Consider the following 23,937-nt stretch of genomic DNA (forward strand, 5'->3'; position numbering starts at 1 on the left):
ATGTTAGCCTCTGCCTTGCCTGAACTGGTGGGAGCTCTGGTTGCTTTTGTTGAGCTGTAATCCGATGGGACTAGGGCTACTCTTAGATGCTTTGAATTAAATAGAGCATCTTGTCTTGCTCATTCGGACTAGGCCACTATTGGCCTGGACTTGGAAAAAACTTAAAGAGGACGGCCCGTAACACTTTTATGGGCATAGTGGGAACTTGGGAGATGTCCAAGGGTAGTTGTGAATAAACATATCTAACTCCTTACAACATGCATGTGCTTGCAGACTGGGGCAGAAGAACACCCTTAATGTGCCCCCAAGTTTCTGAAGGATTTGATTTTGACACCATGCAAGGAGGTTATGAGCAAACCATTGTGAAAAACCCTCTCGCTTGTAATTTCTGTTTTATTTTGGTTTATTTTCTACTGCTTTTTTGTTCATCCTCCTGCTATGTTTCATTATGACATGATGTCCATGATATTCATGGCACCTAATAATGACAATTCATGTGTACCATCCTAATTTATGCCGGAACATCTGAAGTATCAGATAAAACATGATTTGAGGAATAGTATGTTGTACAATTGATTTGGTGGACATACGTAACATCAGAAGCCAGTACAATGAAGTAGATTTCTTTAAATGCATTTCACTATATTAATAATAAGTACATACTAGAAGCATAGCTATTAGAAAAAAAATGAATATCTAGTTGTTCAAGCAAGGCAGCCAATGCGATTTTATTTTTCCTTCAGTTGCTTCCAATTCTCTACGTCCCACTGGATATCATTTGGCAAGATCAGTCTGTCAGTAACAGCTCCTTTGAGTTCTAAGAAACTCTTGTTCATGATGTCAGTGATCATATCTCGCCATCTTATCTTCTGTCAGTTTCTTGATTGCCTTCAATTTTTCCAGGCATCAAGGTATTCTCCAGTAACTCCTGACTTCACATTATGTGTCCAAAATATCTCAACTGAAGCTTCCAATGAATAATCTGGTTTCCTTCATCTAGTATTGAATGTTTTGTTCTTGCTGCAGTCCAAGGTCTTTCCACCATTTTCTGCAGTACCACACAGTTCAAAGGCATTGGTTTTCCTTCCTTCAGCCTTTCTAAGGATCCAGCTTTCACAGCCAAGTACTACAATTGGAAAACCTACAGCCTTGATAATGCCTATCTTTGTCATCAATATAACATTTCTGCGTTTTAATATTTTGTGCAGACTTGTCATCAACTTTCTTCTAGGTAGCAAGAAGACTACAGGTGTCATGACTACAGTCATCAGTCTTGTGATTTAAAAAAAAATTGGTCAAAAAGATAAAGTCTACTATTGTTTCAAGTTCTCAGTCTATTGGCTTTGGTTTGGCATTGCTATTCACATAATCGTAGCTTTCTTTTTTTAATATTTAATGCTAAAGAGAAGGCCAGTCTTACAGGTTCTTTTTTTTTTCTCAGTATGAGCTTCCTTAAATTTTCTTTACGGTACCCTAGCCAAGCAAATTGTATTATCGGCATATCTATGGTTATTAATCTTAATTTCTACTTATTTTAGTTAAATACTTCTCATGGTATATTTTTTAATAAATGAGGTAAATAAACTGACAGCAAACAACCCTGGTACAGGTAGTCCTCAACTTACAACAATTCATTTAGTGACTGTTCAGAGTTACAACGGCACTGAAAAAATGATATGATCCTTTTCACACTTACAACTGTTACAGCATCCATATGGTCACATGATCAGTATTCAGATGCTTGGCAACCAGTTCATAGTTGTGACCGTTGGTGTGTCCCAAACTCATGCGATCTCCTTTTGAGACCTTCTGACAGGCAAAGTCAATAGGGAAGCCAGATTCACTTAACAGTAAGAGTAACAGAGTTGGAAGGGACCTTGGAGGTCATCTAGTCCAACCCCCTGCTCACGCAGGAGACCTCTACTAGGGATTCGAACCGCTGAACTGCTGACCTTTCTGATCGACAAGTTTATCAGCTGCTGTGGTTCACTTAACAACTGTGGCAATAGAAGTCGTAAAATGGGGCAAAACCCATTTAACAAATATCTCACTTAACAACAGGACTACCTGTATATCCTTTCCCAACATTGAATCAATTAGTTGCTGTTCTATCTGTTGCCACAAATTCTTCAGTGGCAAACACCTAATATACTCATGCTTGTAAGGACTATTTAAGCTAAATAATGAGTTTAAAATATCCCCAATCTTCCTTGTATAATATTGCAAGAAAAACTGCACAATCATATCCATGTAATCATCAGAAGAATATTTTTATTTTTATTATATTAAGATTTAACTACTGTAATTCTCAGAGTTTCTACTACTGTCTCCAGTAAGAAATACATAAATCTAACTAATTTATTTACATGCTATTGACCACTAAGTTGGCATTGACTCTTTCTGACCACGTAGATAGATTTTCTTCATGAAGCTCTGTCCCTAAGCTGCTCTTTCAGGTCTTCCAATGGTATATATGCTTCCCTTTATTGCATATTTATTGGTCATTATTTTTCATAGATTGATTATGTAAATTTTGATACTTCATTTTCCAACCTTGAGTTTCCTTTCCTTGAATTCACAATATTCAAAAAGCAAATTTCTAATGAAAAAAATACATTATATTATGTATAATTCTATCCAAACTTTTTCATGCAATTTGGTTTACCTAGGTTTTTTTACATAGTTTTACAAAATGTAAATAGTTTGCTTCTATTCACAAATTTTTAAATATTTTTTATTCTATGTACTTTTTTCTTTTTTATTCATTTTTTAAAAATTTTCCATTCTTTTTAAGGGAGTATGTTGAACAGTTCAGAAAAACTAACAATGATAACTGCATTGTTTATTCTTGATTTGGTTTGGCATATGCAAATTAAAAACCTTATATTAAAATGGGGACCAAACCAGTTTCTTCATTATTAGTTCTATCATGTAGTATACAGAATTTAGAAACTATATTATTATTGACTAGTTATTTGTCCTGCTTAAAAAAAAAAAGAGTGTATCAAAAGAGTAGTAGATAAAAGCTATTATGGTATAAAGTGCCAGAACTACTAAGATTCAGTTCAGGTGGTCCTCAACTTACAACAATTTGTTTAGTGACTGTTCAGAGTTACAACGGCACTGAAAAAAATGATATGATCCTTTTTCACACTTACAACTGTTACAGCATCCATATGGTCACATGATCAGTATTCAGATGCTTGGTAACTGACTCACATTTATGACGGTTGCAGTGTCCCAGGGTCATGTAATCCCCTTTTGCAACCCTTCTGACAAGCAAAGTCAGTGGAAGCCAGATTCACTTAACAGCCTTGTTGCTAACTTAATAACTGCAGGGTTTCAGTTAACAACTGAGGTAAGAAAGGCCATAAAACAGGGCAAAGCTCACTTTACAAATGTCTCACCTACTAAAAGAAATTTTGGGCTCAGTTCTGATCATAAGTTGAAGACTACTTGTATAGTGGTTTTTAAATTTATTGACTGAATTCCCCTTAACCTCCATCTTGAATAATGTCATTTCTCTCTCCGTATCCTTATCTCTCCCTCTCCCTTTCCTCTTTCCCTATCTCTCTCTCCCGTCTCTCTTTCCCTTTTACACATACCCACACACCAGGGGTGAAATGTAAAATTTGTTGCTTGATCATCAGAGGCTTTTCTTTTAAAAGCATTTTTTTTTGCCTTTAAAAGCATTTTTTTTCCCGCCTGATCAGGCAACTCAGCTGGGATTGCCAGAGGAGCCTTTTAGAAGCATTTTTTCTACAACCTCTTTGGCTGTAGATCATCAGAGGCTTTTATTTTTTTTAAAAAGCATTTTTTCGGCGGGAGAAAAAATGCTTTAAAAAAGAAACCCTCTGATGATCATGCGGCTCAGCTGGGCATGTGGTGTGGGCAGGGATTTTTGCTACCGGTTCTCCGAACCACCTGCCGCCATTGCTACCGGATCGGGCGATCCAGTCAGGGAGCGTTTCACCCCTGCCACACATCATTTATTTTACATAAACCTCTCCACAGTGACAACCCTATACTGAATCCTTGATTTACAACAATCTATGATAAATTGCTCCATTACTCCAGACTATACCCAAATTAACCTGCTTCCATATTGCAAAGGGCCTCTTAACATATTATAGTACTTAATATGTTTCTGCAAATCTGCCCTTCTCTGTCATATTGTAATGAAGGAACAGTTTATTTCTCTGTTTTCCCATTTCCAAGTCTGACAACTGCTATTTGTATGCCTATTATATAAATAAGAAAATAATATACTACCATAGTAACATTTCTCTCTTCCTCTTTTTTTTGTCCATTTAAATAGCTATATTGCAAACCAGCGGGATTTAGAAAGCATAAATGAAATAGATGTTGGACTGTACACTGGATTGAGAAATTTGTAAGTATATATTTTAATTATGTATATTTAGTATTATAAATGACATATTTTGCCCACTTTGCATAAACTTTATAGTGGAATGTACTGAGGTCTTACATGGGCCATTGCCTTCATTTATTTCATTTAAAAGAAGCAACTCAGCTCTGAATATTTGTGGATGTAATTCATGAAGCTGAGTATAATGAGTAATTATAGCAGATAGAAAATTTTATCACATGGCATCACAGATTGTTGAATTGGGAAATAAAATAACAATTCTTGAGCCACAATTTATTCTGAAATTCCTTGAGCTACATGCTATACTCCCCATAAATCAATGAATGGATGATACATCAGTCAGTAATTGTAATTTGTGCTTTTTTACTTTTACAGAACTGTGGTGGACTCAGGCTTGAAGTTTGTCTCACGCCAAGCTTTCCTGAAAAATATTAACCTACAGTACATGTAAGTGAAAACCCACTTTATGACTTTAGAGCAAGTAGGATAATTTAATTACCAGTCAGGACTTAAAATATTATAGTCCATACTACATTGCTGGATTCAGCTTGCGGCTGGTTGCCACTTGGTAGAATATATCACTATTGTTCAGTTGCTAAGTCATGTCCAACTTTTCCTGGCCCCCATGGACCACCTATTACTGTATACAAGAGCAAAAAGAATCTTTAAAAAGACAAATATGATGTTTCGTCTATATTAAGTGCAAAGGATTTTTAAAAACTTCTTGGTTATCCGTGATTGCCAATCAGAATGCATCCTCCCAAACAGTATAATACACTATACCCAGGCACCATATATATTTTCCATATACATTTTCCAACATAGATATATACAGTCAGTTACAAAGGTATTGTGTCCATTGCAATGATACTGGGTTAATCCATTGTTAGGGAATGCAAGCTGGAGGATGTATGGGAATTCCAGAAGCTCATGTCTTCATATGGACCTCTGACTGACCACTATAAAAAGATTAAGTTGACTAGAAGGCCCTTTGAATTAATCCAACAACTCTGTTCTGGCTGTCTCCTGACCCAAATTCCTCCTCCTATTTGAGTATATTATAAATTGCTAGAGCTGCACATGGCAGCCAATCAATACATATTCATTTTCCTTTTCTGTTGTTCAAATGACATTTTCAGCAAAATGGTTAGACAGTTTGCTGCCAAACAGATGGCAGTGGACTGTCCAAGTTTAGTATTAGAAGGAATGATGACTGGAAAATATCCAGCTATTTTTGGATACATATTGGAATGTTGTTTTAAATAAAGATGTGATTTACTGATCTTGCTCTTTAATGTAAGTAATTTCCACTGTCAGATAATAGCAAAGGCTAAAGATCTTACATAAGTGACTTTAAAAATTCTATCTTTAGGGACAAATAGTTACTAAGGAACTATGTGCTGATTCATTTACAAAATTCATTTCTATAGAAATATCTCATCCATTAGAAAAGAGAAGGATATTGGATGAGTAGAGAGGAAAGCAAAGGATGGAAGAAATGTTGTTTTGACTATCAGCTATACAAGATTGTTGTGACACTGTGCAAGCTATTCCACTGGCTATGGAGATTATATTTATAGCTGTATATGTATGTATGTATGCATATGTATGTATATAGCGCTAATGTATATATATAGCAATAATGTACATTAATAATTTCCCTGTGTCTTCTCTTAACAAGAATTTGGCATGTTTGTGATTTAGAAACTTTCTTTTTTAGAAAATAAACATAAGACATAAATTATATGAATTTCCAGTTTTTTTTTAAAAAAAATTGTGCTTTAATTAACTCATATCAGATCTCTTTAATTCCATTTAAAATCCCTTTAAAACAGATATGCTACAATATAAATAATTCAAAAATATCAATACTAATATAGACATATCCACCAATAGCAGTAGTATCAAATTCTAAAGAACTTTAAATAAATTATTTTTATAAACACATTTGCCTTTTTTCCTGTTACCCAGGTGAAATTTATGTAGACAAAATGTCTGTCTTTAGCCGATGTATGATTATAAAAATCAGTAATATTGTAAACAAAGGAAATTAAATATTCTATAGATACTACCTAAATGTAAACTGTAGTATCAGAGCAATATCTAATGGAAAAATGTGAAAATCTTTTCTGTATTTTCAAAAAAGATCATGCCTCTTGCTGTATATTCTTCTATTGTGCAGACATAATCAGGAATATTTTCTATTACTTTTGTTACTGATGAATAGGCTGGCCCATGGTATCATAAGAGGAAAGTGTCACCAAGATATTTTATTGATATTTCCTTGGTCTGCTTTAGTGTTACAATATTAAAAAGATAAAGATAAAGGTTCCCTCGCATATATATGCTAGTTGTTGCTGACTCTAGGGGGTGGTGCTCATCTCTGTTTCAAAGTTGAAGAGTCAGCGCTGTCCGAAGATGTCTCTGTGGTCATGTGACCGGCATGACTCAATGCCAAAGGCGCATGGAACGCTGTTACCTTCCCACCAAAGGTGGTCCCTATTTTTTCTACTTGCATTTTTATGTGCTTTCAAAACTGCTAGGTTGGCAGAAGCTGGGACAAGTAACGGGAGCTCACCCCGGTACATGGCAGCACTAGGGATTCGAACCGCTGAGCTGCCGACCTTTTGATCAACAAGCTCAATGTCCTAGCCCCTGAGCCACCGCGTCCCAGATGTTACAATATTAAGATAAGACAAATATATGCCCTAGAGCAGGGGTGTCAAACTCGATTTCATTGAGGGCCGCATCAGGGCTGTGTTTGACCTTGGTGGGCTGGGGGTGGGTGGGCATGGCCAGGGTGAGCTCCATTTTTGGTCCTGACGGCCTCCTGCAAGTGAAAACAGAACTCTATTTTCACTGGCAGAGGCACCGCAGGCCAGTCCTTCACTGTTTCCAGGGTGGATCTAAGCATATGCGGAGTGGATCTGGCCCATGGGCCTTAAGTTTGACGTTCCTGTCCTAGAGGGAATAATAAAATGTATGTTTGTGGAAGAAAAAGGATAATGACAAGTAGGAAAAAGTTTTTTTAAAAAAATAAGAAACAGGTTATATATAGAGGAGAATATGGATAAGGTCACCTTTAGCCAATAAAGCTATAGGTGTAGCTTTAGATTAACCTTATTGTCCATGTAAGTTGAACTATTAATTCACATGAGAGATGTATCTTGCCAAAATATGTCATTATAGCTTTGTCATAAGGACTGTACTACAAATTGATTAGGTAAAGGTAAAGGTTCCCCTCGCAAATACGTGCTAGTGGTTCCTGACTCTAGGGGGCGGTGCTCATCTCTTTTTCAAAGCTGAAGAGCCAGCGCTGTCAGAAGATGTCTCTGTGATCATGTGGCCAGCATGACTCAACGCCAAAGGCGCACAGAATGCTGTTACCTTCCCACCAAAGGTGGTCCCTATTTTTCTACTTGCATTTTTTACGTGCTTTCGAACTGCTAGGTTGGCAGAAGCTGGGACGAGTAACAGGAACTCACCCCGTTACATAGCACTAGGGATCTGAACCGCTGAACTACCGACCTTTCAATCGACAAGCTCAGTGTCTTACCCACTAAGCCATCGCATTCCCCACAAATTGATTATCTGACTACAAATATGCTATGTTCACCAATAACTGGGCTGAGAATTCTGCAAATTGTCATCAAAAACATCTGGCTGCCACTAGAGTGGTAAAGGTTAAGAAACACTTTAAGCATTTTAATCTCTTTTTAAGATGTAAAACAAAGAGAAGCTTTTATTTTTGTTTTCAACTAACAATGTTGCTCGTAACATGGAATCCTAGAAACATTGGTTAATTTTAAGTATAGTTTAGAGTAGGAATGGGCAATTCATTGCTTCTATGTATTCCCCAAATGTCTTTTTCTTCAATCCACAATGATTACTTTGCTGAAATTTGGTGGCAAATCAACAAATGCATCACTTCCAATTGTTTTCCAGAAGAATTAAAAGAATTAAAGAAGAAAAAGGTTTAAGGAAGTAAGATGTAAATATACACAAACCCTGATGAAATACCGTATATACTCGAATATAAGCCGATCCGAGTATAAGCCGAGGTCCCCAATTTTACCCCAAAAACTGGGGTAAACTGGGGACTCGAGTATAAGCCGAGGGTGGGAAATGAGGCACCTACCGGTTGGGGAAACCCTCCCTCCCTCAGCTGAGAAGGCTGGCAGCTCCCCCGCCCCGCCCTCTCACTGCACCGGCAGGGCTTCCCCGCGCCGTCCGGTAAAATGTGAAAAAAAGAAAAAAAAACAAAACTCGAGTATAAGCCGTATAGACCCGAGTATAAGCCGAGGTGACGTTTTTCAGCACAAAAAACGTGCTGAAAAACTCGGCTTATACTCGAGTATATACGGTACCTATCTTAAAAAAATTATCCTGCTCCATTCATGTGGCATTATTATGTCATAGATGAGTTCAGAAATTTTCTAGCAAGGACATAGTGGTAACGCTGCACATTGTTACTACTATCATTGTTACATTGTTACTATCTAAGGGTTGTGGTGGCTCAGTGGCTAAGACGCTGAACTTGTCGATCGAAAGGTTGGCAGTTCAGCTACCAACTGAATCTCTAATGCTGCATTAATGGGCTGAGCTCCTGTTACTTGTCCCAGCTTCTGCCAACCTAGCAGTTCAAAAGCACATAAAAAATGCAAGTAGAAAAATAGGGACCATCTTTGGTGGGGAGGTAACAGCGTTCCATGCGCCTTTGGTGTTTAGTCATGCCAGCCACATGACCAGGGAGACGTCTTCGGACAGCACTGTCTCTTCAGCTTTGAAATGGAGATGAGCACTGCTCCCTAGAGTTGGGAACAACTAGCACATATGTGCGAGGGGAACCTTTACCTTTACCTTATTTTATTGGATATTTGACATCTTCTCATAATTGGCCCTGGTGTAAAACAGAATGCAGGAAATGGCTGTTATATACTTAGGGTAGGTAGGTGGATCTGGGTTGAAAAAAATTCAGACAAGCACCACTTGGCAACATTTTTATTGTGGCAGGGAGCCTATATCTTAGTGAGAATATATTTTCTATGGAAAATAAAAAGAAAGGTGCTGCTGGTCTGGAAATCTTTATATTTTGTACAATTTAAATATTCTTTAGTAAAGGGGTGCCTCCCACGGTGCATGCGATTATGTGAATATAGTCAAGAGCAAGAATGCATTTGATTTTCATTGTAAGGGAAGATGCAAAAGTGTATTGCAATATACGTAATTGAACTGAAAGGATTAATGATTTCATGTTACTATTTTCCTATGTTGTTTGCTGTGAACACATAATTAAAAAAAGTATTTCTAAAAAGTCTGCGATGGAATTGTTTGGGATATAGCCAGGTTTTGGAAAAGTAAAATCTTTGATGTAGGATCAAAGACGATATGGTAAACATCTATTTTGCTTATGAATAAATTGAGCATTTAGTCAACATCTGAGAACATCTTTGGAGTAAAACTTAATCCAATGTTTCTTTTCCTTCACTTGAACTGAACTGTTTTAAGGTGCATGTTGCAATCAGTGTTTATCTGTGCCCAGTCTTGATGTCAAGCTAGGATACAATCTGTATCAGTTTTGGAGATCATCAACGGGAGTCTTTTGACCGAGTTTAACTTCCTGGGATGTGTCTCTCAAAACTCTCTTGTTTCTCTTGTTTCTCTCTTGTTTCTTCTTTGTTTTTAATTATGACACTGTTTCTTTACAGTAACTTCTCCAGAAATAAGCTTTCAAGTTTGTCCAGGAAGACTTTCCGCCATCTGAATTTGACAGATCTGTAAGTAATTGCTTTTCTGAAAAATCAAGTTTATTGTTATAATGAATGTTATTAGCATTATTACCAGGCACAGTATTTCACTATTTCGATTCCAGCAAGAAAACATTTAAAAGTTTATGTTTCTAGGAAAAAATAAATTTTGTTTTACAGTACTGTGTGTTTTTAATATGTGTGTTGGGTGTATGTGTGTATTTAACATATGGGACACCAGGGAACATATAGTTGAGGGCCTCTTGTGGCTACTCTTCCAAGCATCAAAATAATTTTATGTTTAGGCTAACCACACTGAAGCAACAGTGCCATTGTTGCAAGAGTGGTTTCACTTTGCAGCTAGTCCTGGAGTTTGCTTTAGTTATCATGCAAACCAATGGCTCCTTAACTCTGAACTAGTCATATGAAAAATTACTATCAGTCCAGGTAAGTCAGTGATTATAGATTGAAGATATAGGTAATCCTAGGGTTCCAACCACTAATTCAATGACTGTTCAAAGAGTTTGGTGATGCTGAATTAGTGGTACTTATGATTAGTCCTTGAAGTTTCACCGTTACAGCCCCATGACAGACACAATTTGGGTAGTTGGCAACCAGCTCGCACTACAAAGTTTGCAACAGTCACATGATCACCATGGCTGTGAAAGTCAATGGGAAAGCTGGCAAGGAAGGTTGCAAAACATTCCTGTAAGTCACTCCTCTTCCCTCTGCTTTTTCTCCTGAGGAGCAACATACTGAGTAAGGGATTCCAGAGACCTCATACTCCATAGTGCACCTCCTTGTCTGCACTCTATAGCTCAGACCCACCTGGCTACATTTGCACTTCAGCACTAGCCCTCGATTTGTATGGTTGAACTCATACCGGGCCAAAGCCCGTACCTCCTCACACCAATTTGCAGCACTCACTCCCCACCTGCATTTGTGCTGCATTATGGTACCACCTGTGCACCCACTGCACTCTGTAGCTGCTCACCTTCCTACTGAGCTACACTCAGTAGGAAGGTGACACTCCGGGCTATAAGACACACCTACCTTTCTTGGTGAGGAAAACAAGAAAAAAAAATCTGCCTCTGCCTCCCAGCAATTTTACCTCATTGCAGCAAACAGCAAATAGCCTGCTTTACTTTCATTTTCAGCATAGCTTGATTAGCAGAAGAAAAAAAAAATCTGCTCCCAGCAATTTTGCTCCTTGCAGCAAGCAGCGGAGACCCGCGGAGCAATAGGCAATGGCAATCTCTGCAGCCTGAAACAGCTGAGAGTCGGGAGGCCGATCCCATGGACAATCAGCTTGTGCTAATTAGGCTGTGCTGAAGCTGAAATGGGCTATTTCTTCTTGCTGCTTGCTGCAAGGAGGTAAATTGCTAGGAGGCAGAGGCCAAACGTGGGAACAGGGCTACATTTGGTCCACCCAAATTTTCACCTCCTTTTAGGGGGGAAAAAGGTGCATCTTATACTCCGAAAAATACGGTACAAATATATATATGCACAAAAACATATTAGCACATTCATCCATTTATTGGAGACGGAGAAATCTCCAGATTTTGAAGTTATTTGTGGAGTTTCAAATACAGGTTTGCTTTATGATGTAGTTCCCACTCTTTTCCAATTTAAGTGTAATTGAGCTGAGAATAGAGATTGTTTGGTATAGTTGTATATTTATGCTGAGGTCTACATGCTTTCTTTTCTCCAACTATTGTTTCTCCAAAACAGGTGGAAGTAGACTGCTTAATGTTTTCAATATATTAGCATAAATTTGTCAAACCTACAAAACTCTCTCTTTGATCTGAATATTTATTTGAGCTGATCTACTCAGACAGCTTCAAAAACATCTGAACTGCTGTGAATATTCTATGAGATTACATTGACAGAAGGATCTGGAAGACCAAATCAAATGTTCTGCCTGTAGATTGTTATAATTAGTGCTGGATTGTTTCATCTTAATAAAATGACTTAGGGGCAACAAGTGGTACATCAATGAATTAGCTCATGAAATATAGGTTATGCTTTTATGAGCAAAGCTGAGATAATGTTCCTTGCCTGAGCCAGACATCTGGACTTTTTGCTGCTTCTTTTTTTATTCTAGCTTCTTTATACATTAAGTACAAGAAATACTTTAAGTACCCAATTAAATAGGCTTTCCTGGATGTGTTAATTTTAAGTGGGTAATAAAGATTCCATTTTAATTCCTTAGTGTGAGTTTATATATTCTTCTAAGCCTTAGAACCCAGTATTTGTTGTTGTAGTCTTAAATGTTACGTAAGCCATTTTTGCATTTGTTCCAAGGGTTTCATAAATGACTTCTTTTTTAAGTCTCTGCATCTTTTGCTTGAAATATATTTTTGTGACGTTTGACCATAAGGGGGAGCTCAGTTTATCCAAATAATAGAAAACATCTAAAACTGTATTATCGGACACTGTATACTGAGAATTAAATATGATTCTTCTTCATGGTCCAGAATAATTTTTTTCTACTGAATTAAAGAAAATGGCATTCTTTCTTCCCAGTCAAAATCAAATTTCTGAGCTTCAACTTTTCAAACCTGCTTCTTTCCAAATGTGTCTGAGCTACCAGCAGTGGCTAAGAATGTTAGGAATTATTGTCCTAACATGTTTAGAGGGGATCAGATTGTAGATTAAACTAGATAAATGGATCAGAACTATTTTGGGCAAAATCAAACAAAAGGGTTTGGGATCTTATCTGAGAAGAGGCATCCACTTTCACACTGATGCACAGATACACACAGATTCATTTGATCCAATGAATGTTGTCAGACCTATAGAGTACTATTTTATTGATATATATAGACTTAACTGATTAGTAAATTAAAGCTCAGGAGCCACTATGCAATGGCAATATTGTACTTAAATATCCACATAAGAATCAGTGGAAAAATAAATACATTATTTGGACAGGAATGAAAAGTGTTTTCCTCTTATCCTAATTGTGGGCCAGATTGGAGACAAGTGTGATTCAATATGCTATTATCTGCTTTTTTGTCACTATTTAGACCTGTCTAGTCTTATTTTAAAGTGTCTTTGATTTGTCAACTGGTATTGGGGGATTTTTTTCTTAAAATTGTGATATAAATCTATTTTTGTTGTTGTTGTTGTAGGATTTTAGATGGCAACCCTTTCAAGTGTTCCTGTGATATTATGTGGATCAAAGTATTCCAAGAGACCAAGTTTCCAAAAGCAGAAACTCAGGATTTTTACTGCATAAATGACTACAACCAGAGGATATCTCTGCTAGAGAAGCCCGTTCCAAACTGTGGTAATGCACTTTTATGAAAATAATTAATATCTGTATTTAAGCTGTTAAAAATGGAGTACAAGAGACCTCTGTCTAAACCTCATTAATTTTGGTAGAACCTCATAGAAAGTTTAATGGATTTTCCTATTTTAAAAACAAGCCTTAGTTTTGATTGGGAGATACATACATCCTATTTCAGACTTCTCCTGCAATCATATACAGGGTGCTTAAATGGAATCATGATTAATAGAATTTAAGTTGCTGCATGATTTTCTGCCTGAAATAATTTTCTGACTTTTTTAATTTTTCAAATTCATTTTGGTGATACACATATTCCACCCCCCCAAAAATGTACTCTTATTTCTAGTTTATCTTATGAAGTGTTGTTTCTATTATAAGAACATTGAAAACTGCTCATGTCCTGTTATTCTATAAATAAAACTGTTGATTAAAACTCAAACAGATAATTGTAGGTTGAATGAACTCAGGATCTGTTCCCATTTCAGTTTTGTTTAAAAAAACATAATTTTAAACATTTCAAATATCACAAAATTATCACTTGCATCTAGAATGAAGCAAGCTATTTATCTGAGCAAATAATCTGGTATTTAATGGATTGTGCTGTCATTCAATTCATGGAAAGTTCCTGATTCTTCTCTCTGTTGTATTTCCATAAAAATATATGCTGAGGACTGCTGACCATCCCAAACAATGAGTTGGTGGTGATTTTGGAAATTATGGTGGGAGGGAGAAATTGACAAAACGCATAAAATTTATTTGTATTAGTGGAAGGAAAATGTAAGAGTCACGTTTATCCCTTGTGCTTTCTGTAGTTTATGCTATAAAAATGGAAAAATCTTGAATGCTTATGAGGTCTTTTGCAGGCTTGTTTATGGTGTTTGGTATTCTGTTTCCTGTTTTCATTTCCTTGCATTAATAGTTTGTGTCAATGGACTTGCACCTTCTTTTTTCTTTTCTTCGCTACCTTTTCTTTTTAAAATAATTGAGGGGTGTATTTATATTGTATATTGGTGCAGCGTTGTGTAAAATTTCATTTTGAGGCATCATCTTAAAAAGTTTTATTTTATAGTAATATACACTATATTTTTTATATTTCTCTTTGCATTTAGTATGGTGTAATTTGATGGCCTGTGCGATATTGTCTGAAGTACCTTTTTAAAAGATGTGGAGTTTGGCATAGGGTAGAAGGAAGATACAATTGTTTAACAATTCTGTGGATAAATGTAACTGACAGACATGAAAACCTAAGCCTTAACAAACTTTGCAAGACAAAAATCCATAAGGAAATTTCTCTGACATCTGCCGGTTTGAAACCAGATTATTTTTAGTACTTTATTACAAGATTTCTGGATAAAGTCTTTGTGTAACCAACGAGTCCTGTGGTACTTTTAATTACTGGGATAGCTTAGGTTAACCATGATAGCATTTTATTGCCTAAAAAATACCAAATGAATCAAAGCATTTGGCTTTCATCCCCCTCCACAGTGTTTTGCATTCTGCATTTTTTCTTGTTCGGTAAGAAATTTTTGTTTTAGCTCTGCTTCTTGGCAATAGTCAGATTAGAATTATTTAGCCATATGGTATTATGGTCAAGGTTGGAGTGATGGATGAATCAGTTTTGAGGCTTCTGTTGAAATGTATTCCTGCAGTAATTTTGATAATATATTCCTTAAAACATATACAACTATAACTTGAAAAAAATGGTAACCTGTTTATTTCAGTACCAAAAAAGACAACTTTAAAATAAGGATGTAATCGAGCATTTTCAAATTAAGCACAATATCATTCAGCATGAATAGAAAAATTGTCATAAGAATCAATATTTGGGCACACTGTTGAAATATATTTGGTGGCTTTGGTGATATATCTGGCAGTTTTATTCCTATGTATGCAGAATGCTGTTTTAAGTTGGGGGACTCTCTCAATAGCTATGAAATCTGTTCTACAAAGATCAGTCCTTAGGGCAGACTGCAAGCTCTCATTCTTTATGGTTCTTTAGAATAGAATAGGATTTTATTGGCCAAGTGTGATTGGACACACAAGGAATTTGTCTTGGTGCATATGCTCTCAGTGTACATAAAAGAAAAGATACGTTCATCAAGGTACAACATTTACAACACAATTGATGATCAATATATCAATATAAATCATAAGGATTGCCAGCAACAAGTTATAGTCATACAGTCATAAGTGGAAAGAAATTGGTGATGGGAACTATGAAACGATTAATAGTAGTGTAATTTTATAGTAGTGTAGTGTAATTACACTTTATGGTGTAATTCAATATAGTACAGATGAATTTTACATAGGTTCAGGATTTCTGGATTGTTTTGCATTCCTGGAATTCAAATTATACTGATTCCTAATGCAAGGAATAAACATTGATCCCATCACTGACATTTTGGTGAGGACTGTACTAATCTTTGCTGTTTTTTTTTAATTTGCATTTATATCCCGCCCTTCTCCGAAGACTCAGGGCGGCTTACACTATGTCAAGCAATAGTCTTCATCCATTTGTATATTATATACAAAGTCAACTTATTGCCCCCAACAATCTGGGTCCTCATTTTACCTACCTTATAAAGGATGGAAGGCTGAGTCAACCTTGTTGAAATATCAACATCAAAAAATGCTGCTTTACTTAAGCTAGGCTTATTACATATTTGTATACTCAGTTCTAGAGGAGATCAACCCTGACTGCTCTTTAGAAGGCCAGTCCTGAAGATGAAACTCAAATATTTTGGCTACCTAATGAGAAGGAAGGACTCACTGGAGAAAAGCCTAATGCTGGGAAAGTTTGAGGGCAAAAGAAGAAGGGGAGGATGGAGAATGAGGTGGCTGGATAGAGTTACTGAAGCAGTAGGCTTAATAGTTAGTGAGTTAGTTAGTGAGTTAAATAGTTAGTGAGTTACTTAATAGTTAGTGAGTTAAATAGACTCCAGAGGATGGTAGAGGACAGGAAGTCCTGGAGGAAGGTTGTCCATGGGGTCGCAATGGGTCGGACATGACTTTGTAACTAACAACAAAAATACTTCTTAAAGTATTTTTCTTCTATTTTTGTTTTGGAGAGCTAGTACAGTAGTAGTCATGTGTTGACCTACCTACCTACCTGTAGGTTGAGAAAAGATACTAAGGATGCTGTGCTATTCATATAGAAATTCCTGGACAATTTCACATTTGCCATGTCTAAAGGCAAAACTAACCATTCTCCCAAAAACTCCTCACCTATTATGTGAGAGACAATAGAATTTATTTAGACAGATTTGTATAATGTTTATAATTGGGAGGGATATAAATATAGGTTAGGTATATCTCAGTATACAATTGTTAAGTTGTCGTATTATGAATATTTCATTCTTTAGTATTTTCTTTCTTTTAATTTTGTATCTTTGTTTCCCATGGGAATCCGTTACAATTGCAGCTGCCAAGGGCTTTGTTTATAAAGTGCAAATATACAAGGACAAAATTTTCATCTTATGATGCTCTTGCTTGGGAGCACTTTATAAGATAGAGATATTTTAGTTGTCATAACTTCACTATACAGACCTGCCATAGTCAAATTATCCATATTAGACATCTAAACAAACCCTCTCCTGCCCAAATTTAAACAGTATTGAAAACCAGTGCTTCTAATTATTTTGCTTAAGAGAAAAGAAAGAACAAAGAAATTTAAATGAGGAGCATGGAAAATTTAAACAACAATCACACACATGTTTACATGAGAGTTCCTGGGTTCATGGACTATACTAAACGAGAGGCCCTGAGCCCCAATGTCATATGGAATCCTCAGGGATTTCCAAATTGTCACCAAACTGGAATGATAATATGACAGGAAGTAAAAATGATCAGATACACGATGGGAGGCATAATCAAATTAACTTTTTAAAATTTTAATTACATTTTAATGTAAATTACATTTAGTTTTCATCCTGATTCCTATCCAGTAATGTTGGAGTATAGTCTTTAGCCTGGAAATATATCCATAACATGATTAGTTATAGAAGTTTAAATATAAAATCTAGCTATTGTGGTTCGTAAATCATGATTTATTGTGTTGAGTCATTACAGACAAATGGGCTTTAATTAATAAACTGTAATTAAACAAATCTTGGCTTAGTATATGTCATCTGAGGACAGGCAATGAAGCTTGCTATTCACTAGCTCTGTGTAAAACAGACTTCTGTTTTTCTGCTTAATATCTAATATGTTGTTGCTAGTTTTTAAAAAAAATTCTGCTTTGTGGAAACAGATTACTTTTTATCTGATTGTCTACTGAGAAAGTTTATCTCAACAGATATTAAACATCTTTTTTTTTTTGACAGACTAGAATTTGGATTCATTTTTAAAAATCAATATTGCTGCACCATAGGGGAAAATGCATAGGATTTTCTTTTTTTACTACATTTCTCATTTATTTATATCACTGCTAATCTCATACATATGACATATGTACTGTATGTATGTCAGCTTTCCCTAGCCCTCCCCTGGTTTCACCTAGCCCAAAAAGCTGAGAAATTATATTAATGGAAAGTATGGAAAAATGCTTTGTGAATATGAAAGCAAAGTGGTTGTGAATGAGAAAAATTCATATAAGGAATTATAAAAATAGAATGAGAAAAAAGTTATTGTATATTATATAAAAAGATAAGTGAGGAAATGATATGAGATTAAATTAGAAGGAGGGAATCCTGGAAGAAGTATTTTATATTTATAGTTTATAGGGAGATGATAGTGAAATGCTAAAAACTAAAATTAAAACCATTATAACTATTAATGCCCAAGATAAATGGACAAAAAACAAGTCATAATTGCTGTGAGAATGTTGATAACAGTTAAAGCTCAGGAGTAGATTATATAACTGGAGAAATGTCCACATATGAATGCAATTTGTCTATGGAGTGGCTGTGTGTATCTTGCTTAACGTATGTGAAAAACTGCATTTGGGCTTAACAACTGGAAGAATGATGTTATTTTTCCCTTATACAAAAGGAATATACAAAAACGAATGTAAGAATTACGGGGAGACTAGATTGTTAAGTATGTCTGAGAAGATGTTTGACAGAATTCTGATTGAAACTGTGGAAGAGATCACACTGAGCAAAATTTTGGGAAGTACAGTGTGATTTTGTACTAAGCAGAATGTGTAAACTAAGTTTTTGTTTTCAGGAAGTCATTGAAAAAAAATGACAATTTCTGTGGCTTACAGTTTCTTACAGTTTTTCTTTCTTTTGCATAGTGTTGTTTATGGAAATAGCATGATGTGTATTTATGTGTCTGTGTAGCAGCAGTATGGATATTTATCTATATCTTGATCAAAAAGATTATAGTTTGGACAAATCCTTTTCAGTACAGAGGTCCTCAAGATAGAGCCATTAATTTAATGACTGCTCAGAGTTGTAACCACACCAGTAAAAGTGGCTTGCAAGTAATCCTCACACTTACATCAGTTGCAGCATGCTTTCGGTTACGTGATGAAAATTTGGGGCCTTGGAAACCCGCAAATGTTGGAGGGTTGCAATGTCCCAGGGTCATGTGGATCACCATTTGTGACAGGGATGGGTCACTTACCTTTGCTACATTGCTCACGCGCCTGCCTCTTCTGCGCATGCGCGTATTTGATGACATCCAGGTGGGTGAGCAGAGCCTCCCGCCACTGATTTGTGACCTTCCCAGTCAGCTTCTGACAGATTCGGCGGGGCGGGGGGGAAGGTAGATTTGTTTAATGACCGGATGGTTTACTTAACAACTGCAGAGATTTACTTAACAATCTTGGCAAAAAGGTCATAAAATCAGTTGCAACTCATTAACTTTAAAGTTAGAGCATCAGTTGAATTTAACTATCTATTCTTTAACTGTTTTTTATCTATTATATGTTTTCTGTTGTTTTTTGTCTGTGAACCGCCCTGAGTCCTTCGGGAGATGGGCGGTATACAAATATAATAAATAATAATAATAATAATAATAATTTAATTACCACTTTGCTTAGCAGTGGAAATTCTACTCCTAATTATAGTCATAAATTGAGGATTAACTATATTTCCTGTTCAAAATTTTATATTTTAATGAAGTCCATGCTTAAAACTTCTTGTTGCAGATTATTCCACTGTTGTTAAAAATCACTCTGAAATCAAGTTGTCTTGCATGAGTTATTTTCCCCATTCCTAGTACTTCTTCCTTCTCTGACAGAAGCCTTCTGTAAATCTGGATTGATGTCCTATCTTCATTTTTGCTAAATGAAAATTATTTTTGCTAAATAATTTTCTGAAGGTGAACTTTTGCTCTTTGCTATCTAAGTAATTTAACTAAATATTAAAATGTTCAGGCTGGAACTAGTGATGTGTAAAATCCCCCTGGTCTGAACATAGAGGGGGCTGTAAGGTCTTTGAATGGATGGAAGATTTATCAATTTGCACAATGCCTTGAGATATAATTTACTTTAGGCCAGAATTATAACTCTTTTAAACAAGTTCCCAGGAATGTGACTGCAAGTCTTGCTGCAAGAATGGAATTAATTCCAATGGGATCTTATTTTATCATGTACATTCGGAAACCTCAGTTGGATTAAGAACATTAGTTCAAAATATTATCTTTGTCTCTAGGAGTTTAACTAGTAACTTAAATCCCTCAATAAATTTTGAATTGTAACAATAAGATTCTGAAGGATATGCTTAAGCCAAACATTGATTTGTTGGCAATATTGACAGTAATATTGGCCATATGTTTTATATACTACATATGGTTCACATGTTACAGAGATTATGCTTTTATACAGGTTAATTAAAAGAACCCTGGCTATACTCCAAAATTACTTAAAAATAAAATCCATTACACTTGAATTCATAATACTATCTAGTTTTTCATGACCTAATGCTATATGTCATGAAAATATGGTTCTATACATTTTCCAAATCTGGGAAACAATACTGAAAAATTTGAATACCAGCCTATGAAAAAATATTGATATATATCTTCATTGTTCATATTGAAATAATTATAGTTATCTCTGTCTTTCCAACCCATTTTTGAGCATTTACTCCTCCCCTTTCCCAGAAATATTTCCCCTAATTGTAGATTGCTCTAAAGCTTTTGAAACCATTATAAGGTTATTTTAAACACAAGATTTTTATATAATATGCAGATGAACAGCTAGATATTTACCTGAAAGGAAGACTTCTTTAAATTCAACATATCCTCCTGCCAGAAAGAATCTAAATTTTTAAAAGTGTCCGTTACTGTATTGCCTGAGGATCTAAGATTCCCCCCTCCCTTTCATTTTAAGTTATATTGATTTGGAGGAAAATTTCATTTTTATTTCAGGTAAATATAATAAATGACACATATATAATTTCTTTCCTTACCAGTAGGTGGCAAGATTCGACAGAAACTTTCCCATCTGGACTGGCTTGATAAGATTCTGCCACGAAGGCAATGCATCCTAATAGTCAATGCCTATCTTAATAAACACTTTGCTCTCAATACCCTTTCCCCTTTTAAAAATTTAGAACCCCCAAAGAGCATTGGTTTTTGTGGGTTACATTTATCAATATTTACCATATTAAAAATGGTAAATACTTATGTATTGAATCAAGTAAACATAACAATATTAAAATCACTAGATAATAAATAAAATTTAATGAAATATTGTTCACTTTGAACAAATAAAAATAATAATGGGAATGGTGATATTGTTATATAATTTTGATTTTGCAGATCCCTGAGTAGATCTTGAGGGACCCCCAGGAGTTCTCAAACCAGGCTTTAATAACACAGTTCTAGATTAAAATGCCATCTTTAAAAAAAAATTGTTAAAATGTAGGCACAGACACGAACAACATAAATAGAGTCATCTTAGGCTTCAACAAGTTCAAATGGACTGAAATTTGGCACTTTCAATCAGAATATTACACTACTTACTGTTCAAGGCATGAAAAATAAAGAAGGAATGGTTTTGCTCTAACCATTGATGCAGAAGTGAAGGGGCTTGATGACTTTTGTAGTCAAATTTGATTTAAAAATGAGAAAACATGCAAGTGAGATTTGCTGCTTGTGGTTGGAGAGTTGCAAGTAGTAAGGATAAAAATGTAGTTGGATTATATGCCCTAGAACCATGATGGCAAACCTTTTCAGCACCGAGGCCCAAACTGGAACGTCTGTGCATGTGTGTGCATGTGAGTTTGCCAGAGCACCCAAAACCCAAAGACCAGCTGGCTGGCGCATGCATGCCTGGTTTTTTGGCCGTTTTCTGGGCTGTTTTCAGGCCCTTTTACAGGCTATTTTGGGGGCCATTTTCTGGGCTGTTTTCAGGCCCTTTTTCAGGCCCTTTTTCAGGCTGCTTACTGGCCCATTTTCAGGCTGTTTTTTTGGGCCATTTACAGGCTATTTTGGGGGCTTTTTTCATGGTGTTTTCAGGTTGTTTTGGGGGGCATTTTCAGACTGTTTTTGGGCTGTTTTCAGGCTGTTTTGGGGGCCGTTTTCTGGGCCGTTTTCCAGGCCATTTTTTGGCCATTTTCAGGCCATTTTGCAGAAACCAGAAGAGCAACTGGCGACAGCACATATGCCATAGATTCGACATCATGGCCTTAGAAAATAGAAAAAAAGGAGGAGAACAGCTTATAAATTTTTGACAAAGTAATGATTTCTTCATTGTTATCACATTCTTCAATATTCAAAACAGTACACTTATACATGGACATAACCAGATAGAGCACACAGAAATAAAATTTAATATATAATTAATACAAGGAATTGAAAAGGTAAATTATAACAGCAAAACAGTGGTGAGAGGCTAAATCAGTGTAGTGTCACCAGGCTAGGAACTAGAAAACTGTGAATTCTACTCCCGCGGCTTCTGCCTTAGGCATGTGAGCTGGCTGGGTGACTTTGGGCCAATCATTCTTTCTCAGCCCAACCTATTCACAGGATTATAGTTATGGAGAAAGTTGGAGCCAGAAGGAGTATCAAATATGTTCACTGCCTTGAGTTATTTATAAAAAATAGTAAAGGCTGGATTAAAACAATCTAAAAAATGGGAAGGAACAAATCGTGAACTATTCATGTGCAAATCCCAAGCCAAGAAAAAAACAAAAGAACAAAGTCAACCAGCTATCAATACAATCTTAAGATATACCAACTGTTATCAAAGAAAACATCAGTGCTGCTTTGACGTCTTGAACTCATTGATAGGGAACCAGAGGAACTGTGGAATTAAATCAAAGACATTTTTAGGATGAATGTGAAATGAGATTACCCCAAAAATAGAATAAAAACTGGATGGTAAAACAGATAGTGAAAATTGCCCAGAAGAGAAGACAAGACAAAGGCAAGAAAGACAAAGTTCAAGAAGGAACTTAACACGGAATTTCAAAAACCTGTTAGAAGAGACAAGAAATAGTAAAGACATTGAAAGACAGTCACATAAAAACAAGGAAAGTCATCCAAACGATTTCCTAACTCAGGAGATTGCAACCTTCAATTGATAATATTAAGTGACATCAATGAATAGATAATAACTGAATCAAAAAAGATCCAACAAAGAGGATTATGCTTAAATTCTGTGCAATAGAGATATCAACATCTAAGATTCCTTAGAAAATATTCCCTACTTATTTTTTACCAGGGAATGCTTGGAAGAATGGAAGCACCAGAAAAGTTTCACATTATTTCTTTCCTTGTTTATAATAAGAAAAGGAGCCCCTGCAGATTTTACTTCACAGTCATTGCCAACTATAGGGGGCAGAGCTCATCTCCGTTTCCATTCCTTTTTATAATACTCCATCCCTGTTTATAATACTGACTGTAAATTATCTTTAGTTATTTATAGGACATTATTTTGTTAAAATAAAAACATAAGAATTTTAGAATGATTTTAGTTGTGCAGAGGTCTAGATTTGAAGGGTAATAATGATTTGGAATATACATGGACACATTTGTAACCCCTGTCAGGTACACTTTAAATCAGATATGTATTTTCCTAAGATCCTATTTTATATTTTACTAAGATACATACATACTCAGAATCACATTTTGCTCTTTCAACACAGTTCCAAATACAGCCATAATATTGATAGAGAAAATTATCTATAAATTAAAAAAAAAAAAGATTCCAGATGAATAGGTTTGTCAAATTGCTTTTCCACAGATTTTGGATGGAGATAAATATCCAGCAGATTCATGTGGATTCATTATGTATCCATCAACATCAGCTCCAGTGAGCTTGTTTCTTCTCTGATATATCCTGATCTGAAATATATCCTGATCTGAAAAATTCACTTAATGATTCTTATTATATAAATGACAACAATAGGGACACCACGTCCCTCACATACATACATACAAATAAATAAATAAATAAATAATAAGACTTATACAGTTTGGTAGGGCTTGTAGAGACTTTGAGGATTCTAATATTACTATTTCAAAACTGCTCACCTTCTGTCACAATCATACCCTCGCATAAATGAACTTGAAATTGGCTCTTGAAAGATTACATAATTGTTCAGTAGGGTTCA

General features: G+C 35.7%; 1 protein-coding gene across 5 annotated transcripts in view; it reads left to right on the plus strand.

Annotated features, from left to right (window-relative positions):
- The window catches only part of LOC131191380 (BDNF/NT-3 growth factors receptor-like), a 91,297-nt gene that overhangs the window by 29,351 nt on the left and 38,009 nt on the right, over nt 1–23,937 (plus strand). For all 5 annotated transcript variants that reach the window (XM_058169452.1, XM_058169449.1, XM_058169450.1 and 2 more), the window contains 4 exons: nt 4,319–4,393; nt 4,766–4,837; nt 10,099–10,167; nt 13,272–13,429. In XM_058169452.1, the coding sequence (XP_058025435.1) occupies nt 4,319–4,393; nt 4,766–4,837; nt 10,099–10,167; nt 13,272–13,429 (374 nt within the window). The remainder of the gene's footprint in view (nt 1–4,318; nt 4,394–4,765; nt 4,838–10,098; nt 10,168–13,271; nt 13,430–23,937) is intronic.

The sequence above is a fragment of the Ahaetulla prasina genome, chromosome 2, assembly GCF_028640845.1.
Source record: "Ahaetulla prasina isolate Xishuangbanna chromosome 2, ASM2864084v1, whole genome shotgun sequence".
NCBI lineage: Eukaryota > Metazoa > Chordata > Lepidosauria > Squamata > Colubridae > Ahaetulla > Ahaetulla prasina.